The sequence below is a fragment of the Gouania willdenowi genome, chromosome 9 (genome assembly GCF_900634775.1).
Source record: "Gouania willdenowi chromosome 9, fGouWil2.1, whole genome shotgun sequence".
Classification (NCBI taxonomy): domain Eukaryota; kingdom Metazoa; phylum Chordata; class Actinopteri; order Blenniiformes; family Gobiesocidae; genus Gouania; species Gouania willdenowi.
In genome coordinates this window covers 27,449,823-27,470,762 of record NC_041052.1, presented here as the reverse complement: position 1 = coordinate 27,470,762, position 20,940 = coordinate 27,449,823, and the positions used below count along the sequence as shown (strand labels likewise).

The following is a 20,940-nucleotide window of genomic DNA, read 5'->3' as shown; positions in this document are numbered from 1 at the left end:
AATATTTAAGGCTCCAGATTTCCCTGAATAAGACAATACTTAAACTATATGTTCTGTATGATCATCATGGCACATAGTCATTTCAGTCTTCACCAGGTGTGTATTTTTATTCTTCACTAAACACTCTACAATAATAAAATGAAGACAGAATTTCCCAGTGTTACAAGACACTGATGCAGAGATACAAAGTTGTTAATCCACAGTTTTATAGTTACTGTTAATTCACATCTTCTTTAAACCATACACTTTCTTCCATTTCTTTTAACAGTGATAACTGCAAAAACAAGGGTATTTTTGCTGCACATTTCCAGCAGTTCCTCTCCTCCTTTCAACTTAGATCAAGTGGTTTTTGTTTGCAGGGAATATACTGTAGTTGCAGCAGATATTTACAATAGGGATGTTGTAAGATAAGAGAGTAAGATAGCATTTTTTTCTTCGCTAAAATGAGTAAAAATAATTTGGTACTAAAAGAGATTGCTAAAGAGTCTAGTTATGATGCACTCAACCAGTGAGAATTCAGCAAATTTCAGTCTTCAACTAAGAACTCAGCTTGTAAAAGCATAGAAACTAAAGCAACATAAAAACTGAGCGATTTATAAACTGCTGAGTTAGCAGCATAGAAAAAATTTGGGGGCGGATTCACTAAAGGTTTATAGGTATTAAAATATGTACAAACGTCACTCCACACGCTAATAAAGAGTACATACCCCAGGGAATCAGGAGTGCACGGCTGCTGCGCTTCAGGATGCGGCCTGAATCCATTTAGCACGTTTTCCTCTAAAGAATATGTAAAATAGGCGCATCTCACAAGGGGAGAATATAAATAAAAAGCCCGACTGACAAGCAGGTGCAAACACACATGCAGAGATCTGCTGTAGTAAAAATGTAGACACAAAACACAACGAAGATGAAAAAAAGACTAGTTAACCTTTCTAGGATAGAAAAGTAATTTAAATAAAACAATAGTCAACATTAACAGCCACTGAATAAGAAAATGCAGAGTAAAGTGTGTATGTGCGTGATAGAGAAAAAGCTGGATGTGCACCCACGACGGTGCGTAGGGAGTCCAGTGGCTGTGGTGCAGAGAGGATGCTTTGCGTGAAGATCATGGATGTCGCTACGGACGCAAAGCTCCAAGGAGCTCCTACGTCTTTCCCTCCATGTTTTGAACATGAAACTCTCGTGTCACGTGGATGGCAGGAGTGTCAGGCCAGAATCAGCTGAGCAGCTTGCGTAATTTATGCAGCAATGGCAAAATATTCACAAATGAGTGTGTGAGTCACACACATTTGAAGATGCTCAGTAGATCATCTTCAAATGGTGCAGACTGATTGACAGACTCTGTTGCTGCATTAACTCAGATCAATGGCATCAACAGATCAATAGGACGGTTTCTGTCCAAATCTGCCTATTTTACATGGACTGATCAGAGCAGTCACATTAAAATAGGGGAAAAAATATCATTAGGTTTTAAAGATTTATTTTTTATTAAAAAAAAAAATAAAAAAAAAAAATGTTTATTTAGTTTCCGACATTATTAAATATTTGTGCAGAAAACAGAGAAGTCCATCTGCCTCCAATTTATCTTCCTCAAATGTCATTATGCTTGTGTGCACTCAGTTCTCCACATCGAACAAGCAAAACGCTCATTTATATAGGGCGGTCTGCACCACTTCTGCACACACGCTAATCATTGCTGCAATCTTAGCAAATTTCTCGCAGCAGGTGAGGAAACTGCGTCACCAAAGGATTTAGGGAAGCAACTGGTTTACCACGCTTTATTTCAGATCTTAGTGAATCCGCCCCTCATTTAGGACCTTTCTTTGTGATAAAATAGTTGAAAACCTGATTGTTCAGGTCCTAAAAATACAAGGTATTTTCAAATGTATGACAGAAGGCTGCATCGACCACATGCACATACCACACTTTCTTTGACCCAAACAAAAAGTGTTCTGTGCCGAAGGGGTTCACCCTAACTGAAGAGCTTGATGAAGCAGCCATGGCAGTAGGGTTTGTCGTTCTGTTCTTTGAAGGTCCCTTTGTTGAGCTGTTTCAGGCAGAAGGCACACACAAAGTGCTCCGGGTGGAACTTCTTGGCCATGGCTGTGATACAGCGGCCTGTGATGGGCTTCTGGCAGCCAGAGCAGAGCGAGCCGCGCCGCTCGTGGTAGTGCACTTCACAGTAGGGCTGGCCGTCATGCTCGAAGAAACTCCCGTTCACAAATGGTGTGAAGCACTCCTGTGAGGGTAAGCACATAAACACAATATCATTATGACAGTACAAACACATTATTACACAACAATGACTCAGTATGAAAATGCCTATTGTAAAAACAAAAACTGTAACATCAAGAATAAAAGCTGGAACTGATGCCGCATAATGCCGCACAACACGTAAAAGAAAGGCATTTGCCTTTTTGTTTGGGATATGTTGCTTAAATGGTTAAAACCAAAATCAATGTAATCAAAAATACCATTTGATTTATTCCAACTTCATTCATACAGCACCCAATAAAACAGTCATATCATGACACTCGTCAAATTTAAAATGTAATTAACTTTCATTTTAATATTTTGACAAAAGTACCATAAGTTAGCCATAATTTGCTACATTTAGGGAACCTTCTTATGTTTGAAAGCACATTAAGGATTTTGATTCTGTTACTATCATTGAAACTAAAATGTTTACTTTTGTTATTTTATTATTAGGTATTTTTTTCTATAGTTGACCTCCACACCTCATTGGGTGTAACATTAAAACCATATAAAATCTGGCATTAGAATATATAATGTTGCTGTTAATGTTCACTTAAACTGCAAGTCAGAAGATTCTTAACTTTTTACTTTTCTCATTTTAGGAAGAGAGTAGCTTTATTGTACATGATGTTTTAGGTCAACAGAAGTATTTGCTATGGTTTTAAGGCTAGGATGATTTGAACACGTTTTTGGTTGAAAAAGTGATCGGTCCCCTGCAACATACGCACCCGGCAAACAAAACACTCAGGATGCCAAAGAGAGTTCAGTGCTGAAATATAATTCTCCAGAATAGCTCTGGCACAGCCACCGCACTTCGGTGCAAACATGTCGAAGTAATCCTTCCTGCAGTAGGCCTTTCCATCTTTTTCATGAAAACCTTCAAGAAGAAAAGCACAAATTCAATACAAATCAGAGTGGTTATATTTACAATAACATGGTTTACAGAATCAAACATCTGACCCTCAGGACCAAAGAAGGATCCACACTGAGCACAGAAGAAGTGTTCAGGATGCCATGTTTGATCCAGTGCCGTCACCACTTTCTATAAGGGTTTTAAAATGAGCAATAGATGATGAATTGACTACAAATAAACCCCACATATTTTACTGTGCAGTCACTCACATCCAGGATGGGCCCGTTGCAGTAGTAACACCGTGGGGAGAACAGGGTGTGGTAGTCCTTCTCACAGTACGGCTGGCCTTCACGCTCAAAGAAGTTTCTGGAGCCGATCTCCTCTTGACAGTGTGTGCACACAAAGTGCTCAGGGTGCCATGTGCGACCCATGGCTGTCACCACCTGGGAAAAAAATTGTAATTGCTTACATAACGTTCCTTAGACTTCAACATTTATTTAAATTAACTAAAAAAGTAAAAATGAATCATCCAACTTCCACTCTGGCACTGTAGAAATTCATAAAAATGTTATTGGAATCACTTCTTATAATCATTATTACCATGATCTTAAGAGTACACTCTCTCAAGGCAAATCAGCTTTACCCACATTTTCATTTTCCATTTCTTTCTCATATTTTTCATGAAGGCATAATGTGGATTCAATAACTTCTTTCACATAACTACAGTTATGAAATGTGCCTGTTTGTTAGGTCTCTTGATCATTGTGCTTGATGAGATTTTCTGACACAAACTACAGATTGGAATTGTTTGAAATAGTGTACAGGATTCCACTTGATAATTTTTTAGATTTTTTAAAGACTTTTTTGTTATGTTTTATCATGATTAGTTAACCATTTCTGATTGGTGGCATAAATATCATGAACTATTGCTCTTTAATATATTAGGTAACTGAATCATCTCACCTGTCCCACAATTGGCTTACAGCAGGCACCACACACCCCTTTAGCGACTGTCTGCACCCCTAGTTTGTTGAGGTCAGACTGAAGGCTTCCCAGCATGTTGTCCAGCTTGTTGACCTGAGTAGGAACCCCCCCAGGAAGACCCCCTTTCCCTTGGGCCATAATCTGAAACAATTTAGAATGAATTGAGTCATTGTATCAGGAATTGTGTTCCTTACAAATTCAAAGTATTCTTGAAGCACTAATCTTGCTGTAAAAACTGTCATTTGCATTACAAGTCATGTATTCATTGTTGAATATACGTAAGTCTCTACTGAATTAGGAGATTTATAGAAACATTTTGCTCTTGCTGCACAGAAGAAGAGTACTGGTATTAGTGGTGTGAAAACCTGCATTGGTGGGAAGACTGGGTCAAATTCAGTTTGGCAACCCACCGACACCAGCACTTTGGGTGCAGCTGGTGGGGTTGGCTCCATTGGGGGAGGATGTGTAGGAGTTTTGTGAACAGGGGGGCAGAGCTCTGGTTTGGGGCTAGGATGATCTTGAAACGGGACTTGTCGAGGTGTTGATTTTCTAATGAGTAGTGGTGCATCAGGAACTGATTGATCAGTGTGGGTGGGTTGTGGGGGAGGGGGTAGTAGAGGTATTGTAATTTGGGGTTGTTGCACAGGGAGTGGCCGTCTGGGGTCCTCGATGACTGGTGGATAGCGTGGAGCAGTGGGAGAAAGGGGTGGGAGCACCTTCCGTACAGGGACAGGCGAATCAGGGGGGATTGTGATCTAAAGAGGAAAAAAGCAGAAAAGCAGGAGGTCGAGGGGAAAACATGCAGAAAACTGGAAAATGTGAATCAAGTGAGGAAAGAAAACTTTTCAGTACACAAAACCCAACCTTGTCAACTTCATTGGTGGCCCCTTCAGGACGGAAATGCTGAGGTTTAGACATGACGACGACGCCCTCCGTCAGCCAATCATCTGATTGTTTACGTCGCCGCTCAGACCGGCCGATGCCAAGCTTGCCCTGAAGCTCCTCTATGAGCCGGTCCTGAGAACTGCTCTTATTCACTATCATGGGTCCCATCTTACGCCGCAAATGGCTGTCTCGATACATAGGGTGCACATTGGGCATCTCCTTGGTTCTCCTGATCACAGCTTTTATCTGAAGCAGAGTTGTGAGCATCTCATCATCCATCCAAACCAACATACCTGGTTATGGTGTTACAGCCAAGCAACGACGGTAGCAGTGACTCACTCAAACTGTGATTTTAAATTGTTGACATGCCAAAATCAGTGGTGGTCAGTTGGCTTAGCATCATGCGTCATGCTTTTTCCATGAGCCTCCGTTAAAGCCACCTGAGCAGGAGGGTCACAAACAGGTCCTGTACACCAAACTCGATCAGCAGGTATTAGGAGTGTGGTTAAAACTGGTGCCAGCAAACAACCGGTTAGTTGTTAAGATCTGTTTATATGTTACGACCTGCTCCATGAAAAGCAGATTTAAATGCTATGTTGTCTTAACTTAACAGCTTTCACAGCTGATGAGGCAGAGGCTAGTACGTATATCTATCTCACACATCTGTATGCAGCATTTATGTTTTCTAAACAGAATAGCAGTCATGCCTGTGTCATGCAGCAGATCAGATGCATACATGTCCAGATGCAGAGACTCTGTCTACATTGGGAGTATGGATCAGTGGCAAGTCCAAGGCAACGTCAGGGGTCCCAGGGCAGGAGGAGGGGGTCATGAACTCATCCATCCAGCTGGCCTCTGTCAGCGGGGTCAGGCTTCCATCTGTGTATGGCCTCTCTGTGTATGGCGTCATTGTGCCATCCAGTCCATCATGAAAAGACATGGACAGCTCCTCATCAGCCCAGTCCAGGTCCCCGTTCCCATCGGTGCCTCCATCCACAGAGTCGTCTGTGATGGTGTTGTTGAAGGTGTCAGGCTGCACACTGCTTCTGTCCATTGGCAGGATGAGCTCCTCGCTCACCTTCTGGATTCCATTGTCCAGACACTGCGCCTCTATCTTCACCTCTGATTGATTCTGTGTAAAACTCATCTTCAGCAGTGTGTCTAGTGCCTCATCCAGAGATGGCTCCACCTGGAGGGGACTGGCTCTCTGAGAGATCGAGGCTGCCTCTGGGAGTTGTTTGCTGGCAGAGGTGAAGGCCAATGGAGATGGTACTATCAGTGCAGAGACTGGGGACAGTGAGGCAGTTTGTAAGGGGGTGTGTGGAGAGGGTGGAGACATGGAGACAGCAACAGAAAGGGGGAAAGGCATAGAGAGAGGAGGGGTGAGATTTTTCAGGGAAGGTGGAAAAAAGAAATTACCTTCAAGGTCATTAAAACAAGTTGAGCCCAAAGTTTCAGGAGCACAGGAGAGTTTACTGACTGAGGCTGAGGGGGAGAGCCTTTCTACAGTGGGACTGGGGGACTTGGAGGACTTGTGGTGCAGTACAGTAATAACTGATGTAAGAGATGGAGTCGTGGTATTCAAATGTAATGGGCAATTTCTCATAAGGTTGGAGTTGGGGGATGAGGACTGAGAGACTACAAGCAGAGACCTGGTTTGTGTTGACAGCATGGGAGCAGACACATCTATGACTGAATCCAGCTCTAAGTCACTAGCTGCAGAGAGTGAGGATGCTGGACTATGGAGAGGGAGACAGCTTGGGTGAGCTATTGACACACCTCCTCCATCTTCATCTATGTGCAGTTCAAAGCCAGCCGGTAAAGGGAAGAGCGGCGAGGCAGATGGATGGCACATAGTGAAGGGAGGAGAAACTACTGAGGTGACAGAGGAGACTGGAAGATGGTTGGTGTTGGGAAAGGCTGGTGCTGGCTCGAGCAGAGAGCCAAGAGAGTTGGGCTGGAGACAGCAGTAGAGGAAAACAGTAAGAGGACAGAAATCATTAAGAATATGACAGGAGAAGCTGGAATTTTCCTTGAGTGGATTGAGGCTACTCCACTGACAACAGTTTTGTACCTTAAAGTCAGACAACGACGCCATTAGCTCATCCAGCTCTCTGGTTGCACAGGAAGCAGAAATTCTGGCTTGTTGAGAAGACGAGTCCAAGGGGCTGAAAATACAATTTACAATTCATAGCATAAAATTATTTCAGGCAGCTACATAAGCACAACCTAAATGTTTGTGAGTACTGTACACATGAGGACTGGCTAGGAGTGTGAGCCATGAGCTTCAGGCTGGCAAACCGCATTACAAACTACAACTGATTTTACTAAGAGATAATGGCCCCATTTACATGGGAGCATTAATTCCTGTTTAAAGCGGAATAAAAGTTAATTCCTCTTTAACATGACTTGTAAACACATAATTCCTAATGCTAATTTAATTCCAAATTAAAGTTAATTCCGAATTAGGTGGCTGGTTTATTCCGTTTTTAATTCCGAATTAGAAAATTCCTCTTTCTTGTAAACACTTAACTTGGTTAAAGCCGCTTTAATTCGGATTGTTTTGCACATGTGCGACTTATTTATCCGGTTCTTCTCCGTGTTATCACATTATAAAAATAGCAGGAATTAGTGCTGGTCTCGAATGGTCTTGAGGGAAAATCCCGAGTCCGAGACAAGACCGAGTGAAAATGCTTCTGAGTCCGAGACAAGACCGAGACCTTTAAAATTTGGTCTCGAGACCAAGACCGGTCTCGACTATTACAACACTAGGAATTACCATTTCCGTGTAAACACGAAGCAGAACACTTTCTGAATGATTTAAATCGGAATAGATAATTCTGAATAAAAAAAAACATCTTAACCGTGGCTATTCTCTCAAAGTTATTACAGCTTGCTTCAGAGCCATAGTTCTTAACCTGTCTGGCTTAATTTAATCTATTTTTTAAATTAGCATTTGAACCTGACAGTTAACTGAATATAACACTAAAAAACCAAATGAGGAACACAAATGTTTAACGGGTATCTTTTATTTGTTTATTCGATAACAAATGTGAGCATTTTATGAATCAAATGTAATACAAAACCAGTACACAACAATTTTTAAGTTAATCTTTTTCTAACATTCCCACCTTAAAGAGCCTTCATGCTCAAATATGAAAATGTCCTCTGATCGAGAGGTTGGGGGTTCGATCCCGGTCTATACTGGTCTATGTGTTGAAGTGTCCTTGGGCAAGACATTGAACCCCAAGTTGCTCCCAGTGGTTGACCAGCACCTTGCATGGCAGCTCTGTCCCATTGGTGTGTGGATGTGTTAGACCTTGTGGTGGTGTATACCTTGGTGTAGGCACTGATCCCTTCAGCTCATCCAGTAGACTCTCCACAGTGGGCTGGGCTTCCTCTAAACGTGTGCCATTCCTCTTAGGTTTTTCCTGAAGTGGCGGACTAATTAGGATGTCAGGGGTGCTGCCATTGTCATAGTGCGTGATGCTGCAGGAGGGTAAAGGTGGAGCTGCTTCCTCTGCAGACATACATTAACACTGGTTCTAATCAACACTAACACAGAGAAAAGGCTGAGGTTTGAGCTTTTACCTGTTGTGGGGAATGAGGGGGAGCTCTGCTGCACAGCATTGAGTTCCAAAAGAAGTCTGTCGAGTTCGGAGAGGTTACTGCCCAGTGCTGAGCTCATACCAGCTGTGGATGAGTCTGATATCTTCTGTTTATTTGGAAAGCTGGGGCAGCAACAGAGTAGAGACAGCTAATATTGACTTATGTTAGAGGATGCATCCAGTGATGCAAGTGGCTTTGAAATGTAGAGGTTACCTATAGACATGATCCTCTTCAACAGACACTGGGGAGCTGCTGCTGTCTCTGGACCATGAGCTTTTCTGGCCTGAACCTAAAGACTGCACAGGATTGTCTAATTAATACAAAATAACCATGTGACCGTCACTGCCAATACAATTGTGGTTCACCAACAAAGATGCTCACAGGAGCGGGAGTATTGACGCTACTTCTGCTTTTCTCTACTGCATTTACATGTTCCTCCTCAGTGTGCAGGGCATGCATGAAAAGAGTCAGACCTCTGTAGCCAATCTCTGTCATTCCGTCTGAATACAAAAAACAAATCAGATGCCCTCATGTCTTATCTTGCCCACGCCTCCCTTTGTCCCTCCTTTCTCCTGCTTGTGCTTGCACAATCATCACGTGACATAATTCCCAGAAATATCAAGGAAAAACGAGGCATCTAGGTTTTGCTTTGAGGAAATTTGTTATTTTTATATTAGATTCGTGTTCAAGCTTGTGAGGTACGTGGCTTTGGATAGAGCCATGATGGGAACACATGAGAGAGGGAGGAGGAGGTGGAGCTTAGAGGAGGTCTTGCTAGCTCAAATCCTGCAAGCTTTCCAACATTGTGGACTGAACCTTTGATTTAAGGTATGTTTAGCAAAATTACAAATAGTATTTTAACTGTACATAATATGTCAATGCCCGTGGTGACAGCATCTCTTTTTTCAGTCCCCATCTGGTCCATAAAATTAAACAAAACCATAAACAATCATTCTTCAAATGTAAATTATTCAGCTACATTCTTCTGGATCAACTGTTAAAGGTAGGTAATGAGATCTAAAGCCAAATTTACAGAAATCTGTGATCTGGGGCCTCATTTATAAATGCTGCGTACATACAGTACAAAAGAAAGTGTACGCCATATATAAGCAAAGTTTGGGATTTATAAAAAAAACAACCTGGTAAGATAATGTGCGCACCTCCACAGCAGCTCTGGCCCTGCCATACGCACAAAATCAGGAGAAACAGGAAAATTCCACCCCAACAGGAGAAGGATGAAATTAAAGACAGCTCTGTGAAATTAATAGAGTTTGTGTGAAATAATCGAACATTGCACATTTCACAACACATATATATAAAGGATATATTTGCAAAAACAAAGGAGGAAATAATTATACTGACACCCCAGGGAGTGAGTGACGTACGCGCGCCTACAAATACAGTTTTATATTAATAATAGTAATCAAAATCACATGATCATTGCACAAAACTGCTGATCAACTGGTTGCAACAACTGCAGTTGTTATAAAAAGGAACACACATTTAACGCTTAACTGGCATTGCTGGACCCCCCGTGAGGACGAGGTGCTGCGGGAGGGAGGACGGGGCTGCAGAGGAAGAAAGACGAGGTGCTGCGGAGCGGCCGGCCTCAGCCACAATACCACCAACCAGTAAACAGCCTGGGAGTTGGACTGATGAAAAATATGGTTTTACTTGAAATTAAATATTGTGAATTACGTATAACACCAAAGCTGTTTTACTACCTCTTCATTTTTATCATTTCAAACAAGAAAATATCATTTAATCCCATGCTTCTGGTACATAGTTCATCTGTGTGCATCCTCAGTCTCCGCTACAACACAGATCAAGGGATTCCCTTGATCCTCCAGCCGTTTGGTCTGTGAGGCTGAGCTCCGGTGAGCTTTCCTCCACCTGTTGAACAGATGTTCTTCCTATAGAGAGTAATCCAAATATTTTCTCCTCCACTTATGTGTGATCGTTTATTTTTCACCCGTCACAGTCTGATGAGGCAACGCAACCAATCTTTCTATCATTCGTAATGTTCACTGTGTTACCAAATTTCGCTCTCCTGCGTGTGTCCACCTCAACAATTAATACCTCCACCTCGCATTGAGTGAAATTTGTTTTATTTGCTCGTTTTCCCCCTCGTATTCGTGAATATTCATTCAGGGCGTTCACCGGACCTTTTCTAGGCACCAGATGGGCGGAGCAAGGTGTTTCCTCACGTGTGACAACTTTCGAGTTGTGATTTATAAACGGAGAAAGGCACGGGACGTACGTGCGCCCTCGTTCATAAAAAGTAAAAAAAAAAAAATTGTACGCACTTCCTGGTTTTTATCGTACGCCAACTGAAGTGTGCTTACCTAGGCACACTTTTAATAATTGAGGCCCCTGCTCTGCTCATTTGCATCTTAAAAATACTATACATTATGCTACATTTTTGAAGAAAGATCTGGCATCAATGTAAAAATCTGACCTTATACAAAGTCAGAAATAAAGTGTGCTTTGTTAGTAAACATAGTGAGCAAAAAATCTGTAATTTTATGAGTACCATTGCACACAGTCTTTCTTGGTAACTCCTACCAGGCACCTTTCTTGCAGATTTTAAGGTGCTGCAGTCAATGACACATACTTGCTGAGAAGAGTAGTGAGAGCCTGGCTGGTCTATCAGCGACCCATTCAGAGCCTCAGATGAAGGTGGAGGGGGGAGCGGAGGTGGTATTGACACATCTTGGTAGGAGTGTCCTCCAGTGGGGATGGAGTAAGGAGTCTTGTCCAGCAAGAACACAGGCCTCTTCGAGATGTGGGATGTAGTAGATTCCAGATCAGCAAGCAATGCATCTGAAAGGGTTTTCATTTTGTTAGAAGGAATAATTATTGAACAACAACACGATTAATAAGAAAACCTTATACTCTATCTATGTGTCTTGATAAATGCTGCCAAATTTGTGGCTTCATTATGTGAGATGTGTCAGTTAACAAACATGGCTCTTCATTGGGTGATCCGAGGTGTTTTCTGAAAGACAATGGCAGCATGCCTGAGTGTCTTATGCTTGCCTGTCAACAGAGTGTCCAAGATTAGACAATGTGACAGAAATAACTCATTGCACTATGTCATTCCTATGGTTAGAAAATATCCCAATGCAATCCACAACATATTTTTTCTTACTCAAATATACACCAGCAGTATGATCAGTCAACTCATGTCAATTAATACTCGAGCTTTCTATGTTAAATTTAAACTCAACATAACTTGATCATTCTAAGAACGTGACTAGAGGAAAATAGTCTTTCTGAATCCTGTCCAGGGTTCAAGGTTGTATAGTGTCAGCCTGCTCAGTGTCAGTCATTAAAGGAGAGCACCAACAAAATAGACCCTTACATCATCACACAATAGACTGCATTCACAGGCAACATACACTTGGATCTGGAGATGTGTTACCAACAATTGCTCCCCATTTAAGTTCAGTTGGAAAACTGTCCAAATAAATAGGCTCCTACCACATTTTCTACAATGAGGGGACGATTCACTAAGATCTGAAATAAAGGGTAGTAAACCAGTAGCTTCCCTAAATCCTTTGGTGACAGTTTCCTCCTCTGCTGCAAGGAATTCACAAAGATTGCAACAATGATTAGCGCGCATGCCAAAATGGTGCCGACCGCCCCTATTTAAATTAGCGTTTTGCTTGTTTAATGTGGAGACATCAGTGCCCACAAGCACATGACATTTGAGGCAGTTAAATTGTAGGCAGATGGACTGTCTGCTGCACAGACATTTAATAATGTAGAAAACTAAATAAACAAATATTTTATTATAATTTTATTTTTTAAAATCCTATTATATTTTTTTCCCCCTAAGGTCCTGTAACTTTGCTCTGATCAGTCAAAATTAAAAAATAGGCAGATTTGGACAGAAACAATCCTACTGATCTACCATTGATCCGAGTTAATAAAGCAACACAGTCTGTCATTCAGTCTGCATTATGTGAAGATGATCTACTGACCATAATCCAGTAGGTCTGAGCAGAGCTGTGTCACGCACACACGTGACCATTGTGCCATCAGTGATCAAAGCATAAATTATGCATCTGATCAGCTGATGTGGCCTGACATCAACGCGACAAGACTTTGACTGGAGCTGTGCGTGCGAAGAGACATTGATCCATGGTCATATCCATCTACGCGCACAGCGACCCTCTGCACCAGAGCCACTGGACTCCATACGCACTGCCGGGGGTGCAGGTCCAGCTTTTTCTCTCTCTCGCGCACGCATGTACATTATTTGCATGTTCTCCTCCCATATGCATAATGCACTTCGCTTATCAAAAAGGCCAAATCAGGATACTTTTTGTTGGTCACCACTGAGAACCTCAACAATCCACAGAAATTCTGGAAAGTGATCAAGTCCCTGTCTTTGAACAAAAACACAGAGACTCTTCCTACATTTGTACTTAAAGACTCAGTCCCAGTTTATGATAGAACTGAAGTCTTGAACTGCTTTAACCAGCATTTTTTATCATCTGGTTCTCTATTTGACTCTAAAAGAATAACGATGGGGAATTCTTGCACACAATCTTCCATGTTTTCTGGAGATCCTACTTGTCACGAAGGGCACAAAGCTCTAAAAACATTAGACCACATAAAGCCCCCTGGACTTGACTTGATTGAGCCTTACTTTTTAAAGCTGGCAGCTGATTTTTATAGCAGAGCCACTTTCAATTCTTTTTAATCTTTCAATTAGAAACAAAGATATTCCATCTGTTTGGAAATCAGCTTTTGTGCTCCAGCAGTTCTTACCAATTATCGGCCAATTTCAAATTTATGTGTTTTATCAAAAATCCTGGAGTCGCTTGTTTGTGATCAGTTGAAAGAGTTCCTTTATTCTAATGAAATCCTCTCTAAATTGCAATCAGGCTTCAGAAAAAAGCACAGCACTATCACTGCTACTATGAAGGTGATAAATGACATTATTTTAGCACTTGATAAAAAACAGTACTGTGCTTCACTCTTTATTGATCTCTCTAAAGCTTTTGACACTGTAGACCATGCTATTTTAAAACGCAGGCTACATCTCATTGGACTGTCAGAGCACATTGTCGCTTGGTTTTCAAATTATTTAGAAAACAGGACCCAGTGTATTAAATATGAGGGCCATTGTTCTGAATTTATTACTGTTCACAAGGGGGTGCCGCAGGGATCTGTTTTGGGACCCCTCTTATTTATCTTGTACATTAATAATGTCGAACAAAATGTTTCTGATGCTAATATGCATTTTTATGCCGATGATACAATTATTTATTGCTTCGGATCATCTCTTGAACAGGCTGTTAATTCCCGGCAGAAAGCCTTTGTTTCTGTCCAGCATTCGCTGATTAATCTAAAACTGGTTCTCAATGCTGAGAAGACCAAGCTAATGTTGTTTTCTAATCATAAGAAGGTGCCTCTAACTCCCCCAATCGTGTCCACTCTTGAAGGAAATGTAATAGAAGTGGTACATGAATATAAATACCTTGGTGTCGTAATTGATGATTCCCTCACTTTTAAACTTTTCATTGACAAACTTGTGAGGAAATTAAAACTTCCGCAATAAGACATGTTTTTCTTTTGGTGTAAAGAAGCGCCTTGTCTCTGCCACATTCTTATCTGTGTTAGAATATGGTGACCTTTTTTATATGAATGCTTCTTGTACATGTCTTCTGATGGTGGACTCTGTTTATCATTCTGCTCTGAGGTTCATGACAAACTGTAGAGCCATGACACATCACTGTGAGCTGTACTCTCAGGTGGGATGGCCTTCCCTGTACACTAGGAGGCAGTGTCACTGGTTTACTTTTATTTATAAGGCTCTCCAGAGCCTGGATTCGAAAGAGTGGCTCTTTCACACACATTGGTGGATGATGCACTGGCATGCCTTGGGCTGTGGGATAAGATCATCTTAGGTTTAACCTTAGATACTACGTTGATCTGAAATACCACTCACTCCTTCCCCCTGTTCACCGCCACCATCATTATACTTAAGCTATAAGTATAATTTCTCTACACTTGCAGAGAGCTTCCTGGAGGCGCGGCTTCAGCTCAGTGCCGCGTCAAATTCGTCATCGAAGTCGGAACGCGTCATCAAATTGGAGCAAGGTGTTTGGGCTCGCCCTGCAGTAAGAAAGGAGCAAATCACCCTCTAACTAACGATTGAGGGAATCAATGAAAAAAACACTTTGGGCATGTGTATGTAGGAACCCTGGTTGATGTCCAAAGGCGGTAAAAACACTGTTGCACATTTGGAATTTTATCACAAAAACAGACAACAGAAAAAGGACCAAGGAAATTTTTTTCAAATCCCAGCCCTTCTTCACCTTGACCTGCAGACCCGTGGCTGACACTCCCATCATCCACCCCAAAGAACAGACATTCCACAGAGATAACAGGGATGTAACCTGACACCCTACATCAGAGACATCTTTTTCAACATGAAGATTGTAAAGGAAGAAATAAAAATAAAACCTATAACACCATCTGATGCTTTAAAGGCAGAACTGTGATTTAAACGAATTCCAGACGTGGGACCTCAATTTTAACCATTTTTCTCTACAGGAAAGAGACTCATCGTGTGCCTCCATCTGACATGTTTAATCACTAATGTAATAGTCTTTCAAGGGAAATGTTTATACAGTAACTCTTCATATTCCATGACCATTGATCAAAGTGTTTTTGTCTTCTTTTGTTATGCTTAAAGCTAGAAATAATTCAAATCAGTCATTTAAGGGATAATCAATTGAAAGTCATTTTTCAAGGGCTTATACAAGCTGCACACACCCATGCTCCATTTTAGCCTTAACATGGTAACACCCTATCTAGTTTTATGACTCTGTTTAAAAAGCACATGTGGGGATAGCTCCACCATCTTGTCTTTACAGGAAAGTTCAGACTCCCACTTACTTCTGCTACCCAATCAGAACAACACCACAAATGTGAGTTCACCCAATCAAATCACAGCTTGACATGTTTATAAAAGGCCTCGCTCCCTCTTATCAAGAATCTCTCTCTCTCGCCCCCAGCTCAGTCTCAAAATCGAGTTAAAAATCGATTCACAGGTATCACGGTTCACATGGATACTCTGAAAATTGAATGGCAGTACTTTTTTTAAACAGTAGAGGGCGCTATATATTTAGCCTTCTTGTCCAAAAGTGTAGGCGGCGGGCGGAATCTGCTACTACTTTCTTTCTGGCCGCCTTCTACTCTTAAACATGTTCATAAATGATTCCTTACCCCTTTAGTACCGAAAGAACATCTGTAATATTACATGAATATGTGTAAAAGTCACGTTTTTCTATTAGCTCTGTTAGCTAGCGCATAGCATCTCTTCTTCACTGCTAGATAAGCTGCATGCCAACTGATCACTGGGTTACCAGTGCTCTCTGCTGGTCCAACCAAATATCTGATGTAAATACAGTGCAGACTGTTTTTTTTTTTTTTTTAAGTCCAATTGTTAAGGCACAAAATACATTTTCAGTTGCACTTTTAAAAAGAAAAGGAACTATTATGTAGTTTTGCATTGTTTACTATAGAAACAGAATTAAAATTAATAGGTGTCTTCTTCATTTGTATTATTCCTTTATTTCATTCAAGATTTATTTATTTTAGTTAAATTGCATTGTTTTGAATAGTTTATCAAGGGATTCTGTTGACAATGAAATATAAAAAGAAAATAGTATTTTCTAGTTTTTTTCCCCCAAAAAATATAAAGGAATATTTTTCAGTCATCATTTGTCTACACTCCCATTTTGTAAAATAAATCGTGAGAGAATCGTATCGTGAACCCAGTATCGTGAATCGAATCGTATCGGGAGTTGAGTGAATTGTTACATCCCTAATCCTCGGAAAAGCGTCAGGAAAAGCTTTTTCCCCCACACACTGCTGGTCACACAACGGAGCTGTCGTGAAAGCGCCTGTTCAAAGGAGGGTAAAACTGCATGCACGCACATTTCTGGCAGAAAAGTGGTTTATAACAACAAATTCTCTCAATCGAAAATTCTAGATTCATAGTCCATAATTTTAATTTTGGTAAAGTTTTATTAATTTCATTACTTTAACTTTCCATTTTTATTCTTTCCTCCTCCTCCTCCTCCTCCTCCTCCTCAGAGCTTTAGAAAACCCCTATTAATCCCAAGTTCACACGCACATCTAAAACACTTCGGCACCCCTTCCGGCTCTCTGTATTAGAGAAGTATACTGTACTCTCTGTAAATTATATAACCAAGAAGGGGATTTTAACGAAGTATTGACGAGTAGCAGTTTTATGAATCGAGCCAAATAAAAAAAAGATTTATTTGTAAACTTAATTTGTCCCCAGCCCTACTGTATATGTATGGGTGTACTCATACTGCCAGCTCGGGCCGTTCAAAGCTCACAGCTTCCCCCCCGCCCTGTCCCAGTAGAGTGGCGTGATCACCAGCTCAACTCGGTTCCCACAGTCAAACACGTCATCACGTTAATTTATGACACACGTATGGCACTACGTCACCATTAAGCGACTATGGGTTTGTTGTTGACAGTACATGCTGTTAATTTCATATCTTCTGTTGCGTAGGGTAACTATCCGTCAAGATTTACCCAGACACGTGCTCTTTTCACGGCTGGATTATACAAACGGACTGGGCTTCCCAGGGCCCCTGGACGCAACATGTTAATTTAAACGACCGTAACTCTGCTCATATTTGCTCTATTGAAGAAATTACACCAGTTTATGAAAAATAAGAAATTGCTCCTCTTTACAACCAGTGTCGGTAAATTGTGGTGATTTTACTCACACGTAACGGAAACATTAAAGATGCCGCATTGTTTTGACGAAATCGACACGAGGAACAGAGAGAACCAAGTGAGTGAGAAAGAAAGAGAGAAATTAAAACAGACCAAGTAGCAGTGCATTTATTGAAAATGAAGACTCTCTTGGATGATAAAAAACCACATGAATAGAGGTTTAAATGGATTTGAAAACAAAGGAGGAAACTGAGCCTATAAAGGTAAGATCAGTTTAATTTCTCGATCAATAAATGTAGTTCTGCTTTTGTGGAGCTAGTCTTTGTGTACATTAGTGTAAATAGATGCCTTTAATGTGTGAGACAGTTTAGGACAGAGTATTTGTGTGTTTGTTTAAACTTTGTGTGTGTGAGAGTCAATCTGAGCATATTTATCTCCATCACTTTCAGTTTTCCTTTTGATGAACATGACAATATCTAACTCTTCTTTTATTTCTTCTTCTTTAAGTCCATGCAGAGTGGACACGCCCCTCCCTGGACATTAAAACCATGAGCTGACCCTAGTTTCCATCATCTGGTCTAGACCCATCATTTCCACAGACAACAGACAGAATAAAGCTCAGAGTCAACATTGGACCATGGGATGCACTTATTTATTAAAATGTATATTAAATGATTATTTAATGTTCTGTAATTTTATTTTCTAGATGTTTTTCATTGCTTCAAAAATTTAGAGACTTGTGGAAGGTTTATATTATATGTTTCGAGTAGAGATTGTTATAATGCATAATAAAGGTGATTTACTTGAGTCACCACTAATTTCAGATTGTTTTAAAGTCTTTGTAAAAAGAGACTTTAACAGGACAACGATGGTGACACTGAGATCTCAATGTCACCATCAGTGAACTATTTTTTTATTTGTAAATTATTCACTGGAAGCATAGATATTGTGTGACAAAGATATCAAAGGTTGTTATTTTGAGGAATTGTATTTATGATTAAAAGTTATGATTGTATTATATTCTAAAGTTTAGAATTATCTGGCTCGTCTTCCTTTCTTTCTGTTCACAGCATATGTCACAGCATAACCTTATATTTAGTTCTAAAAAATGTGTTTACAGCTAATTTTACTGATTATTGTTACACATCATCCTGCATGTGCATTATGTACAGTATAAATGTGTAGATTTAACCAACTGTTGGAGGAACAATTTTATTAAATACAAAGTAAACGACATGCAAACAGAAAAACAAAGGTAGTAATAGTGTATTGTGAAATTAGTGAGTTGTTGAAAAGTGCTGAGGTGCAGCGGAGGGTGTCCTTCTGCAGAAACGTGATGATGAGGGGTTCGAGTAAAACCTATTAGAATGCTTGAACAGTTTATAATGTCTGTAAAAAGTTCCATTGTTGCTCTATATCAGCAGCACTCATGGAATGTCTCTTGTCTAATCAAATTACTTGGTTGGGAGTAACTTTTGGATAAATCTAAATACAGTATTCTCAAATGAGCAGATAACCAAATCTCAAGACAATAAATGTCCAGTTTTTCCTTGTAAAACAGTCCATGTGCAAAGCATAATTCATGTGCAGTAGTTCATGGTGTTTAATAAAATATGGCAGTTTAAGGGGTATTGCTTAATTTCATTGTCCGACTTTGCGAATGCAAATGTATGTTGACGAACTGTAGTCTTGTTTCATTGAGCATTATCCAACTTCCATCCATCCATCCATTTTCTTACCCGCTTATTCCCGTTTAACAGGGTCGCGGGGGTCTGCCGGTGCCAATCTCCGGCTCTCATAGGGCGCTTGGCGGGGGTACACCCTGGACAGGGCGCCAGTCATTATCCAACTTGTACAATGAAAATTGAACCAGGGAAGTATACAACCAAAAACAGACAGCTCGCCTTAAAAACTAAAGCTGAATCGTGTTAGCTGCGTATATGTTTTCATGTTTATTAACGGCAATGCATTGACTATATTAAATGATTAAGAAATGATGCTTGGCTTTATTTTTTCACAAATCAAATGAAATCCCCACTACTTCCTCTGCAGATCGCCACTGTCAGTAGTCTCCCCTAGTGTTAAATCCAGGAGACCCACGCAGAAAGAGCAGGCAGTGTTGGTTTTGGAGAGAGAGCTGTATTTTATTAACTACCTGCACTGTAAGCATAAACCTCGCTACAAGTCCTGGTTACCGTGTCGGACTATACACATCAGGACTTACCAAGCAGACACACATTTGCTCCACTGACACGCGCACACATGCGTGCGCACGCGCAACAGCTGCGCGCATGCACCCACTCCCTCCATTAAAATGAACACATTCAAGCTAGACATCTCACAGCACTTTTCTTGCTTTATTTTTTCATTATTAATGTAGGAGGATGAGTTATTAATAATGGGTTATATAAATAAGAATATTAATTATGATTATTAATATTACTTCAACTTTTGCGGGGTGCCACACCTGTTAACAGGAGAATTATGTCTAAGTTTTTAGACTAAACCCATTAATTTGAAACCAGGGAAAAGTGAATTTGAACAGCAATCTACATCATAATCACAGCTTTATTGAATCAGAGGAATCAAAGATTATGTTTAACCTTTTATTCAAAATTCAACAATTAACAGTCAAAATATCAATTGAAATGGGATAATTAAATCATGATAAAATGCATTTCTAGGCTGTGAGGATTATATGTAATGAAGTGAAATCACTATTCTAGGAGAATGCTCGTCTACTAAATATTGAATACAAATGCAGGATACATATTTGAATAATATCATAAAATCAAAGAATAAAATCATAAAGACAGACGGGAGAACGAACAAACATGAATAAGATTAACTGTGTAGAACATGTTGTGAGTGTATGTAAGTGTGCAGTTATGGAAGAATGGATGTAAGCTATAGTAGATCAAGTTTGCTGATCTGAGTTCGTTCAGGTACCTAGAAGATGATGTCAGGGTTGGACCTGGAGGTGCTGGGTTGAAGAAATGCAGCGGGACGTGCCACCGTTGAGTTCTGTTGCGTTTCAACAGAGTATAGCCCCTTCAGCCAATCCAGGCGGTTCTGGCCTTCGCAGCTGGGTTAGAGAGTGGCTCGTGGTTTACCCCAATGGGTTGCGGGCCAGGCTTCTTTCGGCTGTTACGCACGTAAATAGATGCTGGATTCGTTCGAACCAAGCAGCTGTTGTTTCCAAAATCTAACTGTTACAACTGAAAATAAAATGAAATAAAAAAAAGAATGGGAAGGGAAAGGCGTTGAGCATGAAATGCCAGCGTCCCAAAACTGAAATTTTGGGTGGTTTTCTTCCTTTTAAAAGGTTATCTTTGAGACTCGCCTCCCAAGAAGGAAGCTTCGCTGATTGGTTTAAAGTTGTCAGCATCTCAGCTGGATGCCTGTGGGTGTGTCTGGGGTGTGTGTGTATGTGGGACAATGACAAACAGGAGGGATGATTCCAAGATTTACCCATAAACAATAATAATAAGTTCAGCATATTCAAATAATCTTTTCAACATCATATCTTGAAATATCATGTATTACGAAAGAGTTTGATACCAAACACGACTGGAAAATAGCCTAGTATTACTTTAGGAACCGGTTAATGAGTTTTA

At 40.6% G+C, this 20,940-nt stretch overlaps 1 protein-coding gene across 7 annotated transcripts in view; it reads right to left on the bottom strand.

Moving 5' to 3' along the window:
• Nucleotides 1-1,764: 1,764 nt before the first annotated feature.
• LOC114469285 (paxillin-like) overlaps nt 1,765-20,940 on the bottom strand; it is a 54,827-nt gene continuing 35,651 nt past the window's right edge. Inside the window, exons 2-15 of one of the 7 annotated variants that reach the window (XM_028456635.1) lie at nt 11,202-11,410; nt 8,801-8,883; nt 8,570-8,709; nt 8,315-8,498; nt 7,053-7,146; nt 6,398-6,935; nt 5,715-6,265; nt 4,946-5,224; nt 4,459-4,848; nt 4,073-4,234; nt 3,379-3,552; nt 3,217-3,298; nt 2,985-3,133; nt 1,765-2,239 (exon numbers count right to left, since the gene is read on the bottom strand). In XM_028456635.1, the coding sequence (XP_028312436.1) occupies nt 1,973-2,239; nt 2,985-3,133; nt 3,217-3,298; nt 3,379-3,552; nt 4,073-4,234; nt 4,459-4,848; nt 4,946-5,224; nt 5,715-6,265; nt 6,398-6,935; nt 7,053-7,146; nt 8,315-8,498; nt 8,570-8,709; nt 8,801-8,883; nt 11,202-11,410 (3,302 nt within the window). In that variant the 3' untranslated portion in view covers nt 1,765-1,972. The other 6 variants (XM_028456634.1, XM_028456632.1, XM_028456633.1 and 3 more) reach the window with 6 other exon arrangements.